The 20349-nt window shown below is 37.5% G+C and overlaps 1 protein-coding gene across 5 annotated transcripts in view; it reads left to right on the forward strand.

The window, feature by feature from the left end:
- BTAF1 (B-TFIID TATA-box binding protein associated factor 1) overlaps positions 1–20349 on the forward strand; it is a 110425-nt gene that overhangs the window by 26372 nt on the left and 63704 nt on the right. For 4 of the 5 annotated variants that reach the window (XM_037047338.1, XM_037047339.1, XM_037047340.1 and 1 more), the window contains 10 exons: positions 3318–3481; positions 6020–6156; positions 9978–10107; positions 10342–10410; positions 13604–13693; positions 14350–14445; positions 14544–14720; positions 15408–15548; positions 16341–16465; positions 18902–19022. In XM_037047338.1, the coding sequence (XP_036903233.1) occupies positions 3318–3481; positions 6020–6156; positions 9978–10107; positions 10342–10410; positions 13604–13693; positions 14350–14445; positions 14544–14720; positions 15408–15548; positions 16341–16465; positions 18902–19022 (1250 nt within the window). Of the gene's footprint in view, positions 1–3317; positions 3486–6019; positions 6157–9977; positions 10108–10341; positions 10411–13603; positions 13694–14349; positions 14446–14543; positions 14721–15407; positions 15549–16340; positions 16466–18901; positions 19023–20349 lie in introns of those variants that run through there. The other variant, XM_037047342.1, reaches the window with a different exon arrangement.

The raw sequence follows: 20349 nt of genomic DNA on the forward strand, positions 1-20349 counted from the left end.
GTAAGATAAACATTCTAGATACAAATCTTTTATTTGATACGTGATTTACAAACATATCCTTGCATTTGTGGGTGGTCTTTCTCACTTTCATGAAGCACAAAGATTACTTATTTTAAAGAAGTCCAATTTATCTTTTTCTTTTTCAACCTTTTGATGTCATATATAAGAAGCTATTGCTAAATCTAAGGTCACTTACTCCTACATTTTCTTATAAGAGTTTTATAGCTTTAGTTCTTCCTATCAAGTATTTGATTAATTTTGAATGAATTTTTATATGCATTGTGGGTTTATAGGTCCAACTTCATTCTTTTGTATGTGCCTGTCCTGTTGTCTCAACAGCATTTGTTGAAAAGAACTATTCTTTCCCCACTGAATTATCTGGCGCCCTTGTTGAAACCCAGCTAGCCATAGACACCATTTTATTTCTGGGTTCTCCATTCTATTTTTTGGTGTCCTTATGCCAATACTTCATTATCTTGGTTACCGTTGCTTTGTGGTAAATTTTAAAATCAAGAAGCACAGGCCTCCAACTTTGTTGTTCTTTTCAGGATTGTTTTGGACATTTGCAATCTTTAGTTTTCAGAATATAAGTTTTAAATATTGCTTTCGATGCTGTTGCTAGTAGAATTAATTGTTCTTTTAATTTCATTTTTGGCTTGCTTGCTTTTTTAAATCATTTTTCTCCCTGTTATTTAGATTGGGTACTTTGTGTTGCTCTATACATTCATTTACCCTTTGTCTTATCTATATTTAGCTGTTAAGCCCATTCAGTGATTTTTAAATTTTAGGTATTGTTCAATTCCAGATCTGCTTCTTTAAAAAAAAAAAAGCTTTATTGTTATATTTTGCACATGATATAATGCACTATTTCAAGTGTATGATTCTATGTATTTGGTTCTTTTTTTTATAGTTTCTGTTTCTCTGTTGAGGGATCAATCATACATTTTTATTATTGTGACAGTACCTTCACACTGAGCATTGTTAAACTCAGCTTAAAAATCTTGTCATCTAATTTCAACACCTGGGTTATCTCAGACTTAGTCTCTTATTAATTGTTTCTTCTTTTGAGAATGGGTTACATTTCTTACATTCTTTGTATGTCAGTCAATTTTGGATTGTATCCCTCACCTTATAACGGCTATTGGTATTTTGTGCTGGCTGGATTCTGTTACATTCTTCCAAAGAGTGTTTTGTTTGGTTTGATTGTTGCTTGCTTGTTTGTTTTAGCATGCATTTAATTTGGCAAAACTCAAATTCCAGACTCCTTTGCAGTGGTCTCAGCTCAAATCTCAGATCAGTTTTTAGCTTTAGCTGGACTTTGTGGAGTCTGCCCCATGCAGTTCAGAATTCAGCCACAGATTTGACAGTTTACACAGGATTTCGTCCTTCTCCCTCTCCCTGGTGCTCTCCTTTTTGTGTTTTCTCCATTTTTCAGTGGCTAGATTGACTCATGACTCTCCTTCCTCTAGTTCTTCAAGCCAGAAAGACTGGGGTTTTTATCCAGCTTTTAGCTGCCCCACACACCCTAAGGTTATAAACTGCAAAATTGGGAAACTCACCCAGTGCCATGCCCTTCTTCCAGGTATTGACAATTCTCCCAAGTATGTGCCTACTTTTGTACTCTTTCCAGTGCCTTAAGGTAGTTATTTTTTAAAATATTTTGCCTAGAGTTTATCATGTGTGCAAGGTTAGTCCAGTAAGAGTTATTAGAAGTAGATCATCATTGTTTTTAAAATGTTTTTTCCCAATTATGTAGAGCTGTCTCTTGCAACGTAGTTATTTTAAGCCCACTTTGTTACTTTGTTTTATTTTTATTATTTTTTTTACTTTGTTTTATTTTTATTATTTTTTTTTACTTTGTTTTATTTTTATTATATTTATTGAATTGAGACGGGGGCAGGGGAGGGAGGGAGGAACATTGATGTGAGGAAGAAACATCTATTGGTTGCTTCCCATATGTGCCCCGACCAGGGATTGAACCCACAACCTAGGTATATCCTCTGTCCAGGAATCAAACCGCCAGACTTTTGATGTGTGGAACAATGCTTCAACCAACTGAGCCATACCAGCAAGGGCCCCAATTTTTTATTTATTTATTTTATTAAAAATGCTTTCAGAACTTTAAAAAATATATGTTTGTTGATTTTACTTTATTTTTAAAAAGAATTTACCTATTTCTAGAGAGAGAGAGAGAGAAACATTAATGTAGGGATGTCTCTCCCGCCCCCTCTACTGGGGACCTGGCCCTCAACCCAGGCATGTGCCCTGACTGGGACTCGAACCAGCAAGCCTTTAGTTTGTATGCCAGCACTCAATCCACTGAGCCACACCAGCCAGGGCTGTTTATTGATTTTAGAGAGAGGAGAAAGGAGAGAGAGGGAAACATTTATTGGTTGCCTCTCATACGTGCCCCAACAGAGGATTGAACCTGCAACCTAGGCATGTACCCTGACCAAGAATCAAACCCCCAGCCTTTTGGTGTATGGGACGATACGCTAATCAACTGAGCCACACTGACCAGAGCCTAAAATTTTATTTTTATTTATGTTTTAGACTTTATATTTTAGAGAGAGGGGAAGGGAGGGAGAAAGAGAGGAAGAGAAACACCAACATTCAAGAAACATCCATCTGTTGCTTCTCACACACCCTCAGACTGGGATCTGGCTTGCAACCCAGGCATGTGCCCCGACCAGAAATTGCATCAGTGACCCAGCAATACATAGGCTGGCACTCAGTCTGCTGAGCCACACCAGCCAGGGCACGAATTTTTATTTTTAAAATAATACCTTTTTATCTGTTTTCCACTGAAGTATTACAGGTTGTACTTTGGACATTTAAAATCTGTCTACTTTTATGCCTTTACCTTTGTTATTTGGGCTATTAGGGCTATGTCATCTCAGAATACATAAAGGCCACATTTGGAATAAGCATGTATTTGCTGAGATCTTTGCTGTCAAATAAAATCTGTATATTTTTTAGCTTGATTAGATCTTTCAGAGAATGTACAAGGTGTAGCTATAAAATAAGATTCTTTTCTATAGGATGGATCTCATTTTATATATACTAACAATTGGCAGTAGGGCAATGGGGAAGTCTCAGTGAAAACTGCGTTTTTTGTTACCGACTACACTGTTGTGAAGCATGGTTAGGTAATAGAACTTATGACATACTCTGAGACAAGGAGTGTGATTTGTTTATTGTCAGGAGGGGTGTTTTAGTAGTTAAAAAGTTTTTTGTATTTTAATTAGGCCTCTTCTTCATGTATTAGAACACTTCTTAACTAATTTGGAGGAAATGTATTTCTTTTCTGTTTAAAGGTGAAGTGGATCCTAAAGAAAGGATAGCACGCCAACGAAAACTATTACAGAAGAAACTTGGCCTTAATATGGGAGAAGCCATTGGAATGAGTACTGAAGAACTCTTCAATGATGAAGATTTGGATTATACCCCAACCTCAGCAGCCCTTGTAAACAAACAACCTGTAGGTAAAACCTATATTTGTTTGATTTTAAGTAATGGTACGAAGGGCTTGCTTCATTTTGCAATGCAATTGCAGTTTTTACAAAAAAAAAAAAATGCTGTCCTTAATCCTACTCATTGCTGCTTAGTGTCACCATGTAATATCTTCATAAACTGGATTTCTGGTGACAGGTTTTAAAGGGACAGAAGTTCATCCAGCCTTGTAGAGACTGGGCTGTTAGATTGAAGCTACAGTAGAGTCTTAGGAGCTTCTTAATATTAAGAGGTTCTAATTGTACCAATTCCTCTTTTCTTTATTCTTTAGCAAAGGAAAAAAAAAGTGAATGTTTGAGAGTGTGGGAGATAGTAAGAGCTGTCGTATTTCAGAGCTATGGTTCATTTTTTTTAATTTGAAAAAGTAACAAACATAAAAAAGATCTTTAAACAATGCAAAAGGATATACGCTATGAAGTAAAAGAAATTCTTTCCAATAATTGATAGACACCTATGTCTCCACATCCCAAAGACAACCTTTTTTGATTTGTGTATCCTTCCTGAAATTTTCTGTATATACACAAGTATGTGTCCTTTTAAGCCATGTGTACCCACTTCACGTAGCTTAAATATCAGTATATACAGATTGATTACATTCATTTTTTTAACAGCTGCAGGCTATTTTGTTGGTGGCTATATCATAATATTGCTTTGTATTCCTCCTTTTCTCTCTATTCATTCGATTCCCAGTGGATGCCTATGTGTGTGTGTGTGTTTTTATGCCCCCAGACTCTTTTATAAGCTCAGTAAAAGCTGCAGCCTTCTCCTCAGAAAAAATCACGTACAACTGAAACATTACCTTTTAGAGGCTCAGTACCATTTCCTCTTGCCCATGCAGTATCCTTTTAGGGTTCTTTGAGCCAGCCTTGTTAGGATTTCCTGCTTTATAGTCAAACTTTCACCTCTTCATTCCCTTGGCCTTTTGCTTTCCTGAAGTTGAAATGGTTTATTTTCTTTTATACTAGTTCTCTTAACCATTTGAATTTGTAAACTATGGTATATATTTTAGGATTGGGGGTGTGTGATGATGAATAGCTGTTTTATTTTAATCCTCTTCTGAAGATACGTTTTACTGATTTTAGAGAGTAAGGGAGAGAGAAAGAGAAACATTAATGTGAGAGAGAAACATCAATTGGTTGCCTCTCACGTGGGCAGGGGATCAAACCTGCAACCTAGATATGTATCCTAACCAGGAATCTACCCCGCAGCCTTTTGATGCATGGGAGGACACTCCAACCGACCGAGCCACCTGGCAAGGGCAGGTGATGAATAACTTTTGCAGACAAAAAACAAACAAACGTATTTTATGCATACTAGAGGGAAAAAGTAGTATAAAAGAGGCAGAAAATATAATGACAGCCAGCAAGAAATGGAAAGAAATGGGCTACAAAAGGAAGCTTAAGATGTAAATGGAAAGAAAAAGGAAAATAGAATAAAATAAAGCAGAACAAAATGTAGTACAGTGGTCAGTATAATAATTGGACATGGTGTAAGAAAATGAATGGGCAGGTGTAATAGAGAAAATGGTCTGTATACAGAATAGTTGGACATGGGCTGGGCAATAGCCATTTTATGGGTTGAAAGATCCAAGGAATTGCCATAAGCTCATTAACACTGCATTACCTTTTATATGCACCTGTGGTCCCTGGATCAAGACTGTAGCTTGGCATCCACACCGGTGACCTTAATTGTTTGTGGAATGGTACATTTCATTTGAATTTTAAAAAATATTTATTTTTAGAGAGAGGGACAGGGAAGGGGAAAGGAAGGGAGAGGAACAAGGATGTGTGAGAGAAACACCAATTGGTCACCTCCTGCTAGCCCCCAACCAGGTACTAGGCTGGCAGCCCAGGGATGTGTCCTGACTGGGAATCAAACCAACCTTTCACTTTGTGGGACAGTGCTCAACCAACTGATCCATGCCAGTCAGGGCTTCATTTGAATTTTAATCATTTAAAGGCAGAACAGATTTTTAGACTTGGGCTCAAAGCATTTTTAACTCATAGCCTTTATAATGTCTGCCATATATGGAGAAGAGATAAAAAACTGTAGGCACTGAGTGCTTGAGAAGAAGGGAGTTTACGGGGTAAGTTGACTGTAGGATGCTGGACTAGTCACTTCTGGCTGTAGTTGTTTTTTTCAGCAGGTGATAATTACTAGTTTCTTTCATTGACACTCTTTAGTCTCATAATTTTTGGTTGGTATTACAGTTATTTCGAAATCTCACCTCTTCAAAGCCCCCTTCATGGGTTAGGATCATACATTTGTGCCACATCTGTGACATAAGAAAAGTTAAACACACGAGCATCTGTTGGGAATTGGAAGAATAAGGAAGGAAGAAGAGAGTAAAATTATGGTACAGCCATACACTAAAACAGCATGAAGTTGTCAAAAAAGAGTGTGATCAATTTGAATATACTGGCTTAGGCATTTTCCGAGGCTGTGATACTATGGATATTTATTTTAACTTCTGAAATTTAAACTCAGTATTCTTTTATTCTTTTAGACTCTCCAGGCAGCTGAATTGATTGACTCAGAATTTCGAGCTGGAATGAGCAATAGGCAAAAGAACAAAGCTAAAAGAATGGCCAAGTTATTTGCAAAACAGAGATCCAGGGATGCAGTGGAAACTAATGAGAAGAGGTAGTAATCTTTTTCTGCTATTCATTTAGAACAGTGACACTGTAGCTTACATCCATCTATGTCTGCTTGATCTCTAACAACATTTTACTGATGTTGTCTCTAGGTGTGGAGTACCATTTGGATTGTGTTGTTCAATTGTCAGAGTATTTACTGTTACTAGGGACTAGGACAACTTTCCAGAAAACTTTACATATGTAGATATTTTTTGTTACTAATTACATGATCTGAATAAAGGCTGAAGGTTTTCCAAGGGGAGCATGTTCCTGGCAGAGGCAGCAAATGCCTTAATTGTGCAATGTTCAAGAAATAGAAGGGCAGTATGACTGGGATGAGTGGGTGGAAATGAGAGTAGTACAGAGTGAAGACAGAGGGATGGTGATCTAAGGGCCACAAGTAAAGAATACTGCATTAGTAAAGTGAGAATTATTACAGTATTAATTACATCAGCTGTTCCCTAGGCTGGGGGCTAAACCAAACAGCAGGTAATAATCCAGGCTTATTTACCTAATCGTGTTATAGGAAAGAACTCTGGTAAACTCATGGTACTCATGTTCTTAGTGATACCCTGTGCTTGGAGCAGCATTTCTCAAAGGGTTGTTCAAAACAAGCCTCTTCTAAAGCATTTTGAGGGGTTTGTTAAAATGCAGATTTCTTGAGCCCTATTCAGCTCTATTATATTAGGATTTTTAGTGGTATTCAAGAAGTGTTTGAGTAGATGAATTAAACATGAGAGCCTATGAAATAAATGTTACAGGTGACAACATTTTGTTCTTCCCATTCATGTATAGCTGGAAAGTAAGTGTAAAAGCTAAGCACAAAGGAGGAAAAATAAACATCTACTTGCTATAACTTTTTAAATGGGGTTGTTTTTAAGTGCAGAATCTTTATTATTAACTACAGATTTTTTAAGTTTAAGAGCTCATTAGAATAGTACGGTAACCTAGTAATTGTTGCTGCTGGCTTTTATTTATATAAGCACTTTTACCCAAATATTGGAAATATTAGGCCTTATTTTTCAGATTTGTGATTTGTTCATTCCACAGATATTTACTGAATATCTTTTAATCACTACAGTAATAGAATTCAGAAACCTGTAAAGTGGGCTAAGACCTGAGAGATGTGTTGTGAAGTATTTACAGTGGTATAGAAAGCAACAAACAAACAAACGAACACACAAAAAAAGGGCAAGAGAAGTGAGGAAAAAGCAATAAGTTTGGGGTGAAAGGAAGAAGGGCTAAAACAGGAAAAAAGAAAGGAGAGGAACAGAGTACTGAAAGATACAGCAACAATAAAATTTTAAAAAATATACGATTACTGAAAAAAGTTTTTAAAAAAGTTTAAAAAATAAAACCAAAAAACCTCCTTCCTTGTTGGTTTCAAACTGTCCAATCCGGTTTTTCTGGTTTCCGCAGGACCCCTCTGTGGGCTGGGTTGTAGGCCCAGGCGCATACCCGCCCGCCAGTCAGGCTACCAGACTGGGGTGCGGGAGCCTGCTTACCCGACAGGCTGCCTGGGTCCCACGGGATCTGGTACTGATCCTTGCCAGTCCTGTGGCTGGGTGAGAAGCAAGTCAAGCTGCCTTCACAGGAGAACACCTCAGTCCATTTTCCAGTAAAAACTTCTCCAGAAAGCGTGCCTCTCAGCCCAGCCCAATCCCCAACCTGACTGGTTAGGACAATGTTCCTGTCAAATTTCCTGGGCTGGCAGGCCGGTGGGCTGTCGACCACAGAGATCGCAACTGAACATGGCCTCCTTTCCTTGCCACCCTCCCTGCACACCTAGGCAGACAGGTCTCTGCCACCTGGCCCTGCCTAGATGGTGAGGGAGGGAGCCAGCTCTTCCAGGGACCTTGAAGCTGGCCCAATGCTCCACTGGGTTCTGGGCTCCCTATGAGTCCTCCGAGGCACTGGCCGCAGACAGAAGCCTCTACACCCCTAATGCAGCGGCAACGGCAGCTCCGAGGCGTTATGGACTGGCCGAGGGCAGCCGGCCCTGCCCATGCCATGTTTATCTTTACTCACAGGTGCCGGGGTCCTGATGAGTCCTCAGTGGCAGACGTCCCTGTTGCTGGGCGCAGGCGGAAGCCTCTGGGCCCCGACTGCTGCGGCAGCTGTGGCTCCGAGGTCTTTACCCGGTCTTTACGCGCTGGCCAATGGCTGCTGTCGCCCCCGCCCTTGACTTTACTCAGGGTTGCTGGGCTCCCGATGAGTTCTCCGTGGCAGATGCCCCTGTCGCTGGGCACAGACGGAAGGAAGCCTCTGGGGTCTGACCAACTGCGGCAGCCACCAACTGCGGCAGCCGCGGCTCCGAGATCTTTGCACCGGCCAATGGCTGCTGCCAGCCTGGCTGCCTCCGTCCTTACTCAAGTCCCTGAGACCCCAACGACCTGTAGCTGTCTGGTTCGTCACTATCTCTGGTCTCTTAGTTTCATAAATGCTGGGGAATTGATTGCGCTGTTCTTCAGTAAATCCGCCAGGATTTTCTCCCAGGGGTACAAGAACTGGAGTCGCTCCGTCCTACTCTGCCGCCATTTTTCCAAAATTAAACTCTCCTCTTGAGGTGGAAGTTCTTCTACAGCCCTCTCAGCTTCTATCTCACTGGCTTCTTCTTCAGCCTCTTTTTGTCTGTGGTCGCACCGGGAGGCTGGAGACACACGACCCACCGAGCGCTGGCGGTGGCTCAGAGAAGGCTATTTACTGAATATCTTTCATATGCCAAATACTTTACTAGGCCCTCAACATCCATTAGTGACTAAAATGGATAAGATTTCTGCTTTTGTAGAGCTTGCATTCTAGAGGGAAACAGATGAGGAACAAAACAAGTAAATCACATGTTAATGATAAGGAATAGGAAAGAAAAAAAGGAGATAAAGCAAGTAAAGAACTTGTGAAATGTTGTGTGGGTAAAGAGTTTACAATTTAAATGGGCTTGTCCAGAAGAGATTCACAGAGTTGACTTTCAGTAGAGATCTGAAAGAAGTGAGAATTCTGTATTTTGGAAAGACAATGCACATAGAATAGTAAGAGCCATTGCCTGGAAGCAGAAGCAGAAACATGCGTAACAAATTCAAGGACAATAAAGTGACCAATGTGGCTAGGTTGGAGAGAATTAGGTTAAAAACAGTAAGGAATGAGATTAGAGAGGCTCAGATTTTATTCATTACCTTATAGAAAGAATAGTTGGCAAAACAAATTACACTATTATGATTAGGGGGAATATTTATAGGAAAAAATTCTGTATATACCTTTATGATGCTAATTTGTTTCTTTTCATTAATTCTCAATAGCTTTACTTGTCTTCTCTTTGTAATATTTTGTTATGAGGGTAGCCTCAATATTTTTGGTCTTTCAGTCATAAAATAACACTTCCTCAAATTTTCTGGACACATTTTTCATTGATCAGTTGTCATATCTCTGTTTTTCAAGAACTGGTAAATTATAGTGTGTCACTCAGTATATTACTTTTCTCCTGGGTACAAAAGCCTAAAAAAGGTTATGCTGGCCCAGATTTAGGTTGTTAGAAAGAGGGAGTTTAAAATAAAAAGGAGAAGAGCTGGTTCTGGAGAGGAAGAAAAAAAGTCTTAAGATTTGAGATCTAATTTGAAAGCCAAGAATTCACTATTTTATATTCATCAATAAGAGTAGTAGGATAGTTTCAAAAAGTTTTAAGTGGTTAATTTTAGTTATTTGTACATGGAAATTACAGGTAAAACATATAAGCAGAATATGACAAAACATTTGTTCAAATGATGGATTCTCTTATATTCATTGTGGTTCACATTATCCTTATTTGTGTTTTAAATGGTGACTTTTCTTTTTTAGCAATGATAGCACTGATGGAGAACCAGAAGAAAAGAGACGAAAAATAGCAAATGTGGTTATTAATCAGTCTGCAAATGATTCCAAAGTCTTGATTGATAATAATCCAGATAATTCTTCCTTAATTGAAGAGGTACTGTGAAATGCCCTAAAGTGTCCTTTGAAATTGTGTATAATCTTTTCATACTAATCTGTTAACTGAAAGAAATGTTATTAAAACTCTTATATCTTTACTTCATTAATAAAAATTTTAATTATTTAAAAATTTAAAAAGCTATTATTACTGGACATCCAAATAAATATACTTTATTAATACTTCAATTATTAGCATAAAATAGACCTTAGTAATTTTGTTTTTCTTATTTAGACAAATGAATGGCCTTTGGAAAGCTTTTGTGAAGAACTTTGCAATGACCTTTTTAATCCCTCTTGGGAGGTATGATTTTGTTTTTTGTAGGTATTTAATCTTTTTCGGTATTTGCTTATTGAAGTTATTGGAATGACGTTGCTTAGTCTTATATAGATTTTAGGTGTACAATCTACAGTACATCTGTATATTTATTGTATTGTGTGTTCACCACCCAAGTCAAGTCTCCTTCCAGCACCATTTATCCCCCTTTTAATCTCCCCAGCCTCTTCTGCCTCCCCCTACTCCTCTTTCCCTCTGGTAATCACCATGCTATTGATGGTATCTCTGAGTTGTTTTTTCACTTGTTTGCTTAATTCCTTCAACTTTTTCACCCAGCCCCCCAACTCTCTCCACTCTGACAGTTGTCAGTCTATTCTCTGTAAAATTAAGTCTGTTTCTACTTCATTAGTTTATTTTGTTTATTAGATTCCACATGTAAGTGAAATCATATGATCCTTGTCTCTCTCTGACTGGCTTATCTTACTTAGAGTACCTTATCTTACTAGAGTATAATACTGTCTAGGTCCATCCATGCTGTCACAAAAGGTAAGATTTTCTTTGTTTTTACAGCTGAGTAATATTCCACTGTGTAAATGTACCACAGCTTTTTTATCCACTGATCTACTGATGGGCATTTGGGCTGCTGCCAGATTTTGGGTATTGTAGATTGTGCTTCAGTGACATAGGGGTGCATATTGTATTGAATTAATATTTCAGGTTTCTTAAGATATATACCCAGAAGTGGAATCGCTATGTCATAAGGCAGTTCCATTTTTAATTTTCTGTGATAATACTGCATACTGCTTTCCCAGTGGCTGCACCAATCTGCATTCCCACCAAAAGTATACAAGGGTTCCCTTTTCTCTACATTCTTGCCAGCATTTGTTTTTTATTGATTTATTGCTGATAGTCATTCTGACAGGTGTTATGTGATATCTCATTGTGGTTTTATTGTGCCTCTCTTTGATGAGTAGTGACTTTGAGCATCTTTTTATATGTCTATTGGCCATCAGTGTGTTCTCTTTGGAGATGCGTCTATTCAGGTCCTTTGCTCATTTTTAAATTGGATTGTTTTTTTATTGTTGAATTTCATAAATTTTGGATATTAACCCTTTGCCAGATGTATCATGACTAGTTCATGCTAGTCAAAGTGATAAAAATGCTTTCTGGCCTGAAATGTCTGTTGAGAAATCAGCTCCCCTTATGGGAGCTCCCTTGTAGTTAACTATTTTTCTTATTCTGCTTTTAATGTGCTTTCTTTGTCTTTAATCTTGACCATTTTAATTATGATGTGTCTTGGTGTCCCTCCCAAATTTTTACCCACCACACATGGATGTCGGACCAGCTCGTTCCGTCCATTCCATCCATTCCATGTCTCTGCCCCTTCTACCAGTCTGGATGGATATAGTTTCTTTAACTTGGTAGTTGTCAGACTTACATTCAACTCAATTTCTGCCAGTTCTGAGTGATGGTAGTTCTGTTATTTAGTTGTAATTTTGATGTGGTTGTGTGAGGAGATGAGCCATGTTTACCTATGCTGCTATCTTGACCAGAGGTCTAAATTTCTTCACCTCATTTTTTAAAATTCTTTTTTCTTTTTGCTGCTTTAATTGAATGTTTTCTATTTCTTCCAAATTGCTGATTTGATCCTCTGCTTCACTCAACCACTGTTTATTTCTTCCAGTGTGTCCTTCCAGAGATTGTGTTCTTCATCTCTGACTGGTTCATATGTTTTCTGTGTCCTTTTTGTGCTGTTGTAGTTCTGTGTTCCTTGAGCATTGTTATAACTATTTTTTAAATCTCTATGTCTAGTAAATTGCTTGCCTCCATTTCACTTAGCTCTTTTTCTGGAGTATTCTCCTGGTCTTTCATTTGGGGTCTTTTTCTTCATCACCCTATTTTGGCTGCCTCTTTGTGTTTGTTTCTATGTATTAGGTGGAATTGCTATGACTCCCAGTCTAAATAGGGTGGGTGACCTTATGTAGTAGGTGTCTCGTAGGACCCAGTGGTGCAGTCTTCGTGATCAGCTGAGCTGGGTGCTCCATGAGTTACCTGAAGGGGAACCCCTGCAGCAGAATCTCTCTTCAGAATCTCAGCCATCGCCCATGGAGCGTCTGTCAGCCCTTTTCACATCTCTGCCCTGCCTACCAGTTTGTCTGTTATTTTTTCATTACAGTTTATCTCAGCTTTATTTTCCTTGCTAATGAAGGGAACCGTGTCAAGCATAATTTGTTTTGTCATTGTGCTTATTTTTCCCTTGTGTCCCTCTCAGGACCACTGCTCAAGGCATTTTATACCACTCACCAAGTAGACACCTTTAGACTGTTTTTCACCTTCCATATAATTTTTGTTGTATTTCTCTAGTGATTTGTTCATTTCTTTTTACTATAATACAAAGGCTTTTATATCTCTCCTAGATAGTAAAAATTTCCTTTGGAAGTAGACAATTTTGATTAAAAGCTATAGTTTCCACACCAGCTTTTAAACCTGGAAATATTTTTCAAAGATAATCTCTTGGTGCCAGTATGTAAAAGAGATGAAAGTGAAGTTCCTCTGATTAAAGTTGAGGCTTGATGGTTTCAAACCATCTGTTCTGCTTAGATTAGCCTCTGGACAATTTAAAAAACACCTGTTTGTAGTACCATTTAGCAGCCTTTCTGCTGCTTGATGTATTTCTGTTTAAAGCTCTTCAAGTTTTAACTTACATGCGTTCTTGAGTTGGTGTAGTGTCAGTGGCCTGATTCCTCCTATTCCAAATGACACTTCAGAAGACTTACAGGGCTAAGGGGTAGCATTAGTCGTATGATACTGTATTTGAATTGTCTTCCTTTGATGCTTGACACTGGTAGCTATGGAACTTAGTTTTGATGCATATATTTCTAAAATATTGATATTGGAACTATAAGGAACAATATATGATACTTTTTTAGTGTCAATAATGCTGATACAAATAAAAGGTAGAGGAGGGATAGCCATGTGGATTATATATCTCTCAAGAATAGCTATTTTCTTAGCTTGATTTAAAACCTTCCTCATAACCAAAATTGTAAAATTAATATGTGTAATTCTCCTTGGATAGTAGAAGAAAAAGATATTCTTGTGAAATGCTACTTAGTTTATTCTAATTTCTTAAAAATATAATCTCTCCTTTTCAAATTAAAAGTTAAACTCAGTTTCTTAAGTATTTAACCTCTGACATTTACTTCCTGGTTCTTCTTAGGTTCGACACGGTGCAGGCACTGGTCTTAGAGAAATCCTTAAAGCTCATGGGAAAAGTGGTGGTAAAATGGGAGACAGTACTTTAGAAGAGGTAAGTGTAGTTAAAGCAACAGTCACTATCAAGTTTCAGTAGTTGGCTATTTTTCCGGTCAGGGAGCTAACAGTGCATGTGACATGAAGTAGTAATGAGAGGTAAATAATAAATATTGAAAAGCAATGAGGGAAAAGTAAAAAGATTAGGAAAAAGTCTTTGTAGGTAGACGAAGAATGAGTTCAGGGGAAAGATATTCAGAAACATTGGGTGGAAAAATATGTAGAAGCAATAGTATTTGAGCGGGATATAATGGATTAGAAAGTATATAGTAAGATGAATAGAGGGTAGTTTAGAGGTCAATGAGCAATATGATTGGTGTAGCATGGAGACACTGGTAATAGGGTTGATAATAGATAAATAACAGATATAATTGATATTAGAGAAACCTTAAGTAGTTTCTTAATTTTTCTTGCAGTACAAGTAATATAGTAAAGTTCATGAATTTTAAAGATTTTGTTATGTCTGAATTTAGTTAATAGAAAGAATGTGGCTAATATTAAAGATAGCGGTTGGAACTGTAATATAGTTTGATTATTGTTCCTACAGCTGATATAACCCATCCCAATATTTTAATTTTCGTTTGCATCCAGTATGTTTCCCCAAACCACAATTTAAAGTGTGATCTTTGTTACTAAAAAATGATTGTTTAACAGATGATTCAGCAGCATCAAGAATGGTTGGAAGACTTGGTTATTAGACTCCTTTGTGTTTTTGCATTAGACAGATTTGGAGACTTTGTTTCTGATGAAGTAAGTTATCACATGAGGGAAGGCTTGCCCAATCAAATTTTAAATCCAGCAAAATGAGCTTTTTGCAAATACGAGTTTTCTCTCTTACTCTCTTGCAGGTTGTGGCACCAGTTCGTGAAACTTGTGCTCAAACATTAGGGGTGGTGTTAAAACACATGAGTGAGACAGGAGTCCATAAGACTGTGGATGTGCTGCTTAAATTACTTACACAAGAACAATGGGAAGTTAGACACGGTGGTCTGCTGGGAATAAAATATGCTTTGGCAGTTCGTCAGGTAAGCATTCAACTTTTTGAAGCAACATGGGAGAGTTTTTTCCTTCTTAGTTTATTTTTATGAATTACGAAATGGCCCCAAATTCTAGTGTTACGTATAAGTCAGTCTGTCAAGATTTGCTCTCTTGAGGTAGTGTCATAGAAATAGGTGATGCTAATAAGAATTGAAGTACAAATCAAAAGATGATGAATTAGGTTTGGAAACCTGTTCCTAGTCTATAGCAGGACCAATTCTAGGTGCAATTCCATCTTGTATGATCACACAGGAGTGCCCTCTGAGGGTTAGCTCTATTGGGGAACTTGAAAAGAGAGTAGATTGGAATAAAGAGAAGCAGAAAGGGGCTGGCTTTTCTTTTGTTCTTCTCATACCCTTTTTGGGTATCAGTGAGCCTGAATGAGAGATACAAGCTAAGGTTCTAGTACCTGGGGTCTGTATGTATATAGTCTCACCTTGAGAAACTGTTGTTTCAAGTCACACTCAGTAAAATACTTAATACTTTTGTAGTCTTTTTCACATAGGATTAGCTAATTAAGCTTCAATGGTGTTATTTTTCTTTCAGTTTATGTGATTCTTTTTTAATAAATAAATAATGGAATTTATGTTTTCATATGGCGAGTTTAATAAAAATGTTTAAACACAATATTTATACTGTAGAAAGTTAATTTATTTTGATGTATTGTTTTATAGGATGTAATCGACACTTTATTGCCTAAAGTTTTAACTAAAATAATTGAAGGACTCCAGGACCTTGATGATGATGTCAGAGCTGTTGCTGCAGCATCATTAGTACCTGTGGTCGAAAGCCTTGTGTATCTTCAGACACAGAAGGTAAATGTAATATTTTTGTATATTCTTCCTAGAGCTCGTTTACATTTGGGGTAAAGTTTTAGGAAAAACATTGAGTACTTTTCTTCTCCTTTATCCTTTCTTTTCTTAGAACAACCTTCTCTGATGTATGCATTGTTAAATATACAATATCTTTGGGAAGAGTGAATTGAGTGTATTAAACAGTATGTAGGGAACTTCCCTGAGGTAAAAAGCAAACACTTCTTATTTTACTCTTGGTTTTTAGACATGAAATTTTTGTTTGTTTTGATTGGGGTTTTTGTTGGTTTTTTTTTGGCTTTTGGTTTTTTAAATCTGGTCTCATTTTTTGAAGTGCCTTATTCAAGGTCTGAGTATTCTTTGTATTATCAAAACCAGGACACATATTTGGAAGCACAACAGGCAGTGTTTTACAAACAAAATTTGTCTTTAGTGCTTTCATAAATAAAATTACATAGAAAATCAGATCTTGAGTATCTGTACTATATTCTTTTTAAAGTTTAGTTTTTTATATAAAATAAAGTATTGGCTATCTTATTTCCTGAATTCTCCCTCCCGTTGTAAATCTGGTTAAGAAGTAAAGTTTCAGAGTAAATGTGGCATTAAAAATAAGGGTAGGGAATTGTTAAAGGCAAGTAATATCTCCCTAACTTGGCTCAAGACTGGCACCTGTGCACAGTCATTGGGACTGTGTATGTTGTTGAATGAGTAGTGACTCCTGTGATACAACCTGGCATGGCTTGTGAATGGTCTGTGTAAAATTAGTAACTGTTTTCTTGATAACTGATCTTATAGGTACCCTTCATTATAAACACATTATGGGATGCTCTTCTGGAACTAGATGATCTCACAGCTTCAACAAATAGTATTATGACTCTTCTTTCGTCCCTGTTAACTTATCCTCAGGTCCAACAGTGCAGGTAATTATTTTATTCAGTGGAATAAAGTAAAAAGTACTTATACATTTCTAGAGAATTAACCCTAAAAGAAATGGTAATATTACCTTTAGGAATGGTAATATAAGTGAGAGGTGCCAAAGATTGCTATTTTTTTAACTATCTAGCCACTACCATATTTGGGGCAGGAGCTTAAAAAGGTTAGATTCTTTTACCCTTGGATTACTTTTGTTATAGAATTCTTCATATTATTCATCCTATAAGAGTTGACTTCAATGATAATTGCATATTATTTTTACCTCTACACCAGAATATAGAATTTTAACCTAGTTCAGTGACATAAACTTAGTTAATAGATTTATCATTAAACATTAGCATTACTTTTTTCAAAATATCTCCTCAAGAACTTTTTCTTTGTAATGTTTATTTCAGTTCTGGTTCTTGATTTCAAGCATTATTCATCAGGAAGGGAGTATATAATAATGTAATATAATGTCCAAAGGCTGAGATTGGGTAAATCCAAACACATAAATAAAAAAATTTGGTGTCACTATTTTCCTATCCTGATATTTGAAATGAAGCTCAGCTAAGTGATGCATTCTCTGACTTTTAGACTGGCTCATGAATCTTATTGTTTCTTTTAATAGTATCCTTGGAGATTCAGAAGTAAAAGTTTGCATGCAAGTTAAAAAATCACAGATGAGAAAATTAATTATTGGTCTTAGCTAGTGAGTGTTCATATGATCATGATCATAAATGATTTCTGGCTGTGTGAGTGGTCTGTTTCCAGTGATATACAAAAACATGTAGAAAATGTTTCAAATAATGCTGACCTACTGGTAGTACTTCAGTGATAAATTTAGGTTCATAGGATGCTCCACAAATTGGAATAGCAAAATAAGTGCCTGAAAAAGCAAGTGAAGAGGGTAAAAATAAGGTGGTAGTGCATACGTGGAATTTTCTAATTTTCAGTTGCTTTCATTGGTAATCAAAGCTATAGAGAATGAGTTAATCTGTGTGAAAACCCTGTTTTAAGCTGGAAAACGCAAGAGTTTTTAATTACCTTTAAGGGTTGGCAAACTCTGTGAAGGCACATAATGGTATTTTTGGCTTTGCAAACCATATGATCTTTGTCAAAAATACTCAACTCTGTATGTAATGATATTTTTGGGTTATGGGCCATATGATCTTTGTCAGAATCACTCAGCTCTGCTATTGTAGCACAAAAGCAGGCACAGACAATACATAAAAGAAAGAACAAATCTGTTTTCCAATAAAACTTTATTTAAAAAACCAGGTAGACTGGATTTAGACTGTGGGCCTTAGTTTATTGACATGTGCTTTAAATAAAGGATTTAACTTGAAAAGAAATCACCAACTTGATAGTGTCAGGAAAGCTAGATAATATAAGGAAATGAAAGAATATAATGAAAATTCTATTAAGTCAATATGAAATAATGTAGTTGTTATCTTTTCAAAATTATCTTATTAGAAATTTTGCTTCATATATTGTGATATTTGGCAGATAGTTTCTAGTTTATGTAAGAAGTGCGTCATGTCATTTGGAGCATGAGCAATTACACTATTAACAAGGCCTTGTTACGATGCTTTTACATATTTTCAGTCTGTTTTATGTCTGTGTGCATGTGTACTAAATGTGTAAATTAATGTAAGAAGTCCTGTAATAATGTATTAACATATAGGCCTCTTGAGAAGAACCATAATTACACTGATATATTCCTTTTCATGCCTTTTTGTACAGAGGTTTCATATGTATTTCAGATGCTACTGACAAATCAGTTCTTAATTCTAGGTGACATTTAAAAATCACTCATGGATGTGACAGGAATCCTGTGATCCAAGTTATTAGCCTAGAGGTGCCTTTGCTTGCTTCCCCATTTAAAATCTAATCTGTAAGAAGGAAGATGTTTGTGTTTTCTTAGTAGTGCTAAATGAGGCTAACTTTTAAAGCTACTGTACCATACCACCTCTTGTTCATTTGATATATGGCAGAGATGGTCCCAGGGGGGGATGTAAGTTATGGTATCTAATGGTTACCCATAGGAAAGGAGTAAGGATTAGCAATCTTGATTTTGTGTAGGTTTACTATGAGCTAAGATACATGTCCCATTTTCCTGAGTAAGAACTGATTGATAGTAAAAACACTTATATTGGAAAATTCTAATTTGATTAAGGTAATTTGTGGTATCAGTGCCATAGAAGTACCTAATGGTACTATTTCTGTTCGTCTTTTTTACTGTGTTTGCTCTGGCCCTTCCTGAACTATAATAATAGTTTTGAATGAGGGTGTTAAATGAGTGTTTTTATGAAAATTGTATTATATTTTTAGAATTTACTCATCACAAAAGATGGTAATTTCATAAGCAAATGATACTTAGATAATGTATTAATGAAGTTTCAATTGAGAATAATTAGATTAACTTGTGTCTTCTTTGTTAGTATTCAGCAGTCACTTACAGTTTTAGTTCCACGTGTCTGGCCTTTTTTGCATCACACTATATCGTCAGTTCGAAGAGCAGCATTGGAAACTCTGTTTACATTATTATCAACACAGGATGAGGTAAGGAATAACTATGTATAGGAACTTAAAATTTATATAAATTAATTTTATAAAATAAATTGGACCTCCAGGTTATCCTTGCTACATATCCAAAGATCAGGAGAATGCTGGGTGTAGTAGAGATGGTATGGTGACCATGTATACACATAGAGATATAATCACCACAAGAGCAGAACTATTTTAATATTTTGCTCTAGGTTGTATTACTAGTACTTGGAATAGTGTTTAACACATAGACCTTCAGTAAATATTTGTTGAGTGAAAGCTTAAATAGTCCCTTCTTGTCAAAGACTTGTTATATTTATTCTTCGTTCTATGTGGTTGATAATTTGATGGTTGGCAGAATCCATCTCAGGTTAGAAGGTTACGTTTGAAGCTCTGCAGTACTTCTAAAGACTATCAGTGAGATTGCTAGGCACTTGATTCCTTTTAAGGATTACTCAGTCTAGACTTCCGCCAAGATGGAGGCATAGGTGGAAACACTGTGCCTTCTCCCACAACCAAGTTTGAATACAACAAAGGTTTGGAGAAACAAAGACACACCAAAGGACAGAAAGTTGAATTATACGGAAGTCCGACTACATCTAACCGTTCAACAGGGACAGTAAGAGGGGCGGAGCCAGCAGCGAGCAGAGTCGGGCAGGACAGGGCCCCCGACCCAGGCGCGCAGGCAGACGGGAACCAGTTGGGGTGCGGGGCAGACCGCGGGCGCATATTCGCACACAGTGAGACAGACCACGCAGGCCCCAGGGGGCGAGGGCTGATGGTGGTGGCACACTCGAGTGCAGTGGGACGAGATGCGTGGGCGCGGTGACGGCAGCAACTGCGGCACCAGTGAGGGCCGTGGCGGCAGGCGGCGGACAGGATGCCATAGTCGCTCTCTGACCCCGCCCCCACATACAGCGTCACAACCCAGCGACTTAGTTGCCCTTCAGCACCAGTGAGGGCCGGGGCAGCAGGCGGCAGACGGGACGCCAGAGTCCCTCTTTGACCCCGTCCCCACATACAACGTAGCAACCCAGCGACCTAGTTGCCCTGTTCTAGTGAACACTTTAGGGCTCTGATCCTGCTATGGAACAGGCACGAACAACCTGAAAGATGGCGCAAGAAGAACTCAAAGTCCCAGAGCCAATAACTCTAAGAGACCAACAGATTGCCAGCCTCTCAGAAGCCCAATTCAGGACACTATCAGGATGCTCACAGAACTGGTAGATTATAGTCACAAATTAGAGGAACAAAGTCACAAATTAGAGGAACATATGAAGGCTAAACTAATTGAAATGAAGGGAGATGCACAGGAAACCAATAGTGATGGAAAGGAAACGGG

The sequence above is a fragment of the Sturnira hondurensis genome, unplaced genomic scaffold (genome assembly GCF_014824575.4).
Source record: "Sturnira hondurensis isolate 20B ecotype Veracruz unplaced genomic scaffold, ASM1482457v3 Scaffold0005563, whole genome shotgun sequence".
In the NCBI taxonomy this organism is placed as follows: Eukaryota; Metazoa; Chordata; class Mammalia; order Chiroptera; family Phyllostomidae; genus Sturnira; species Sturnira hondurensis.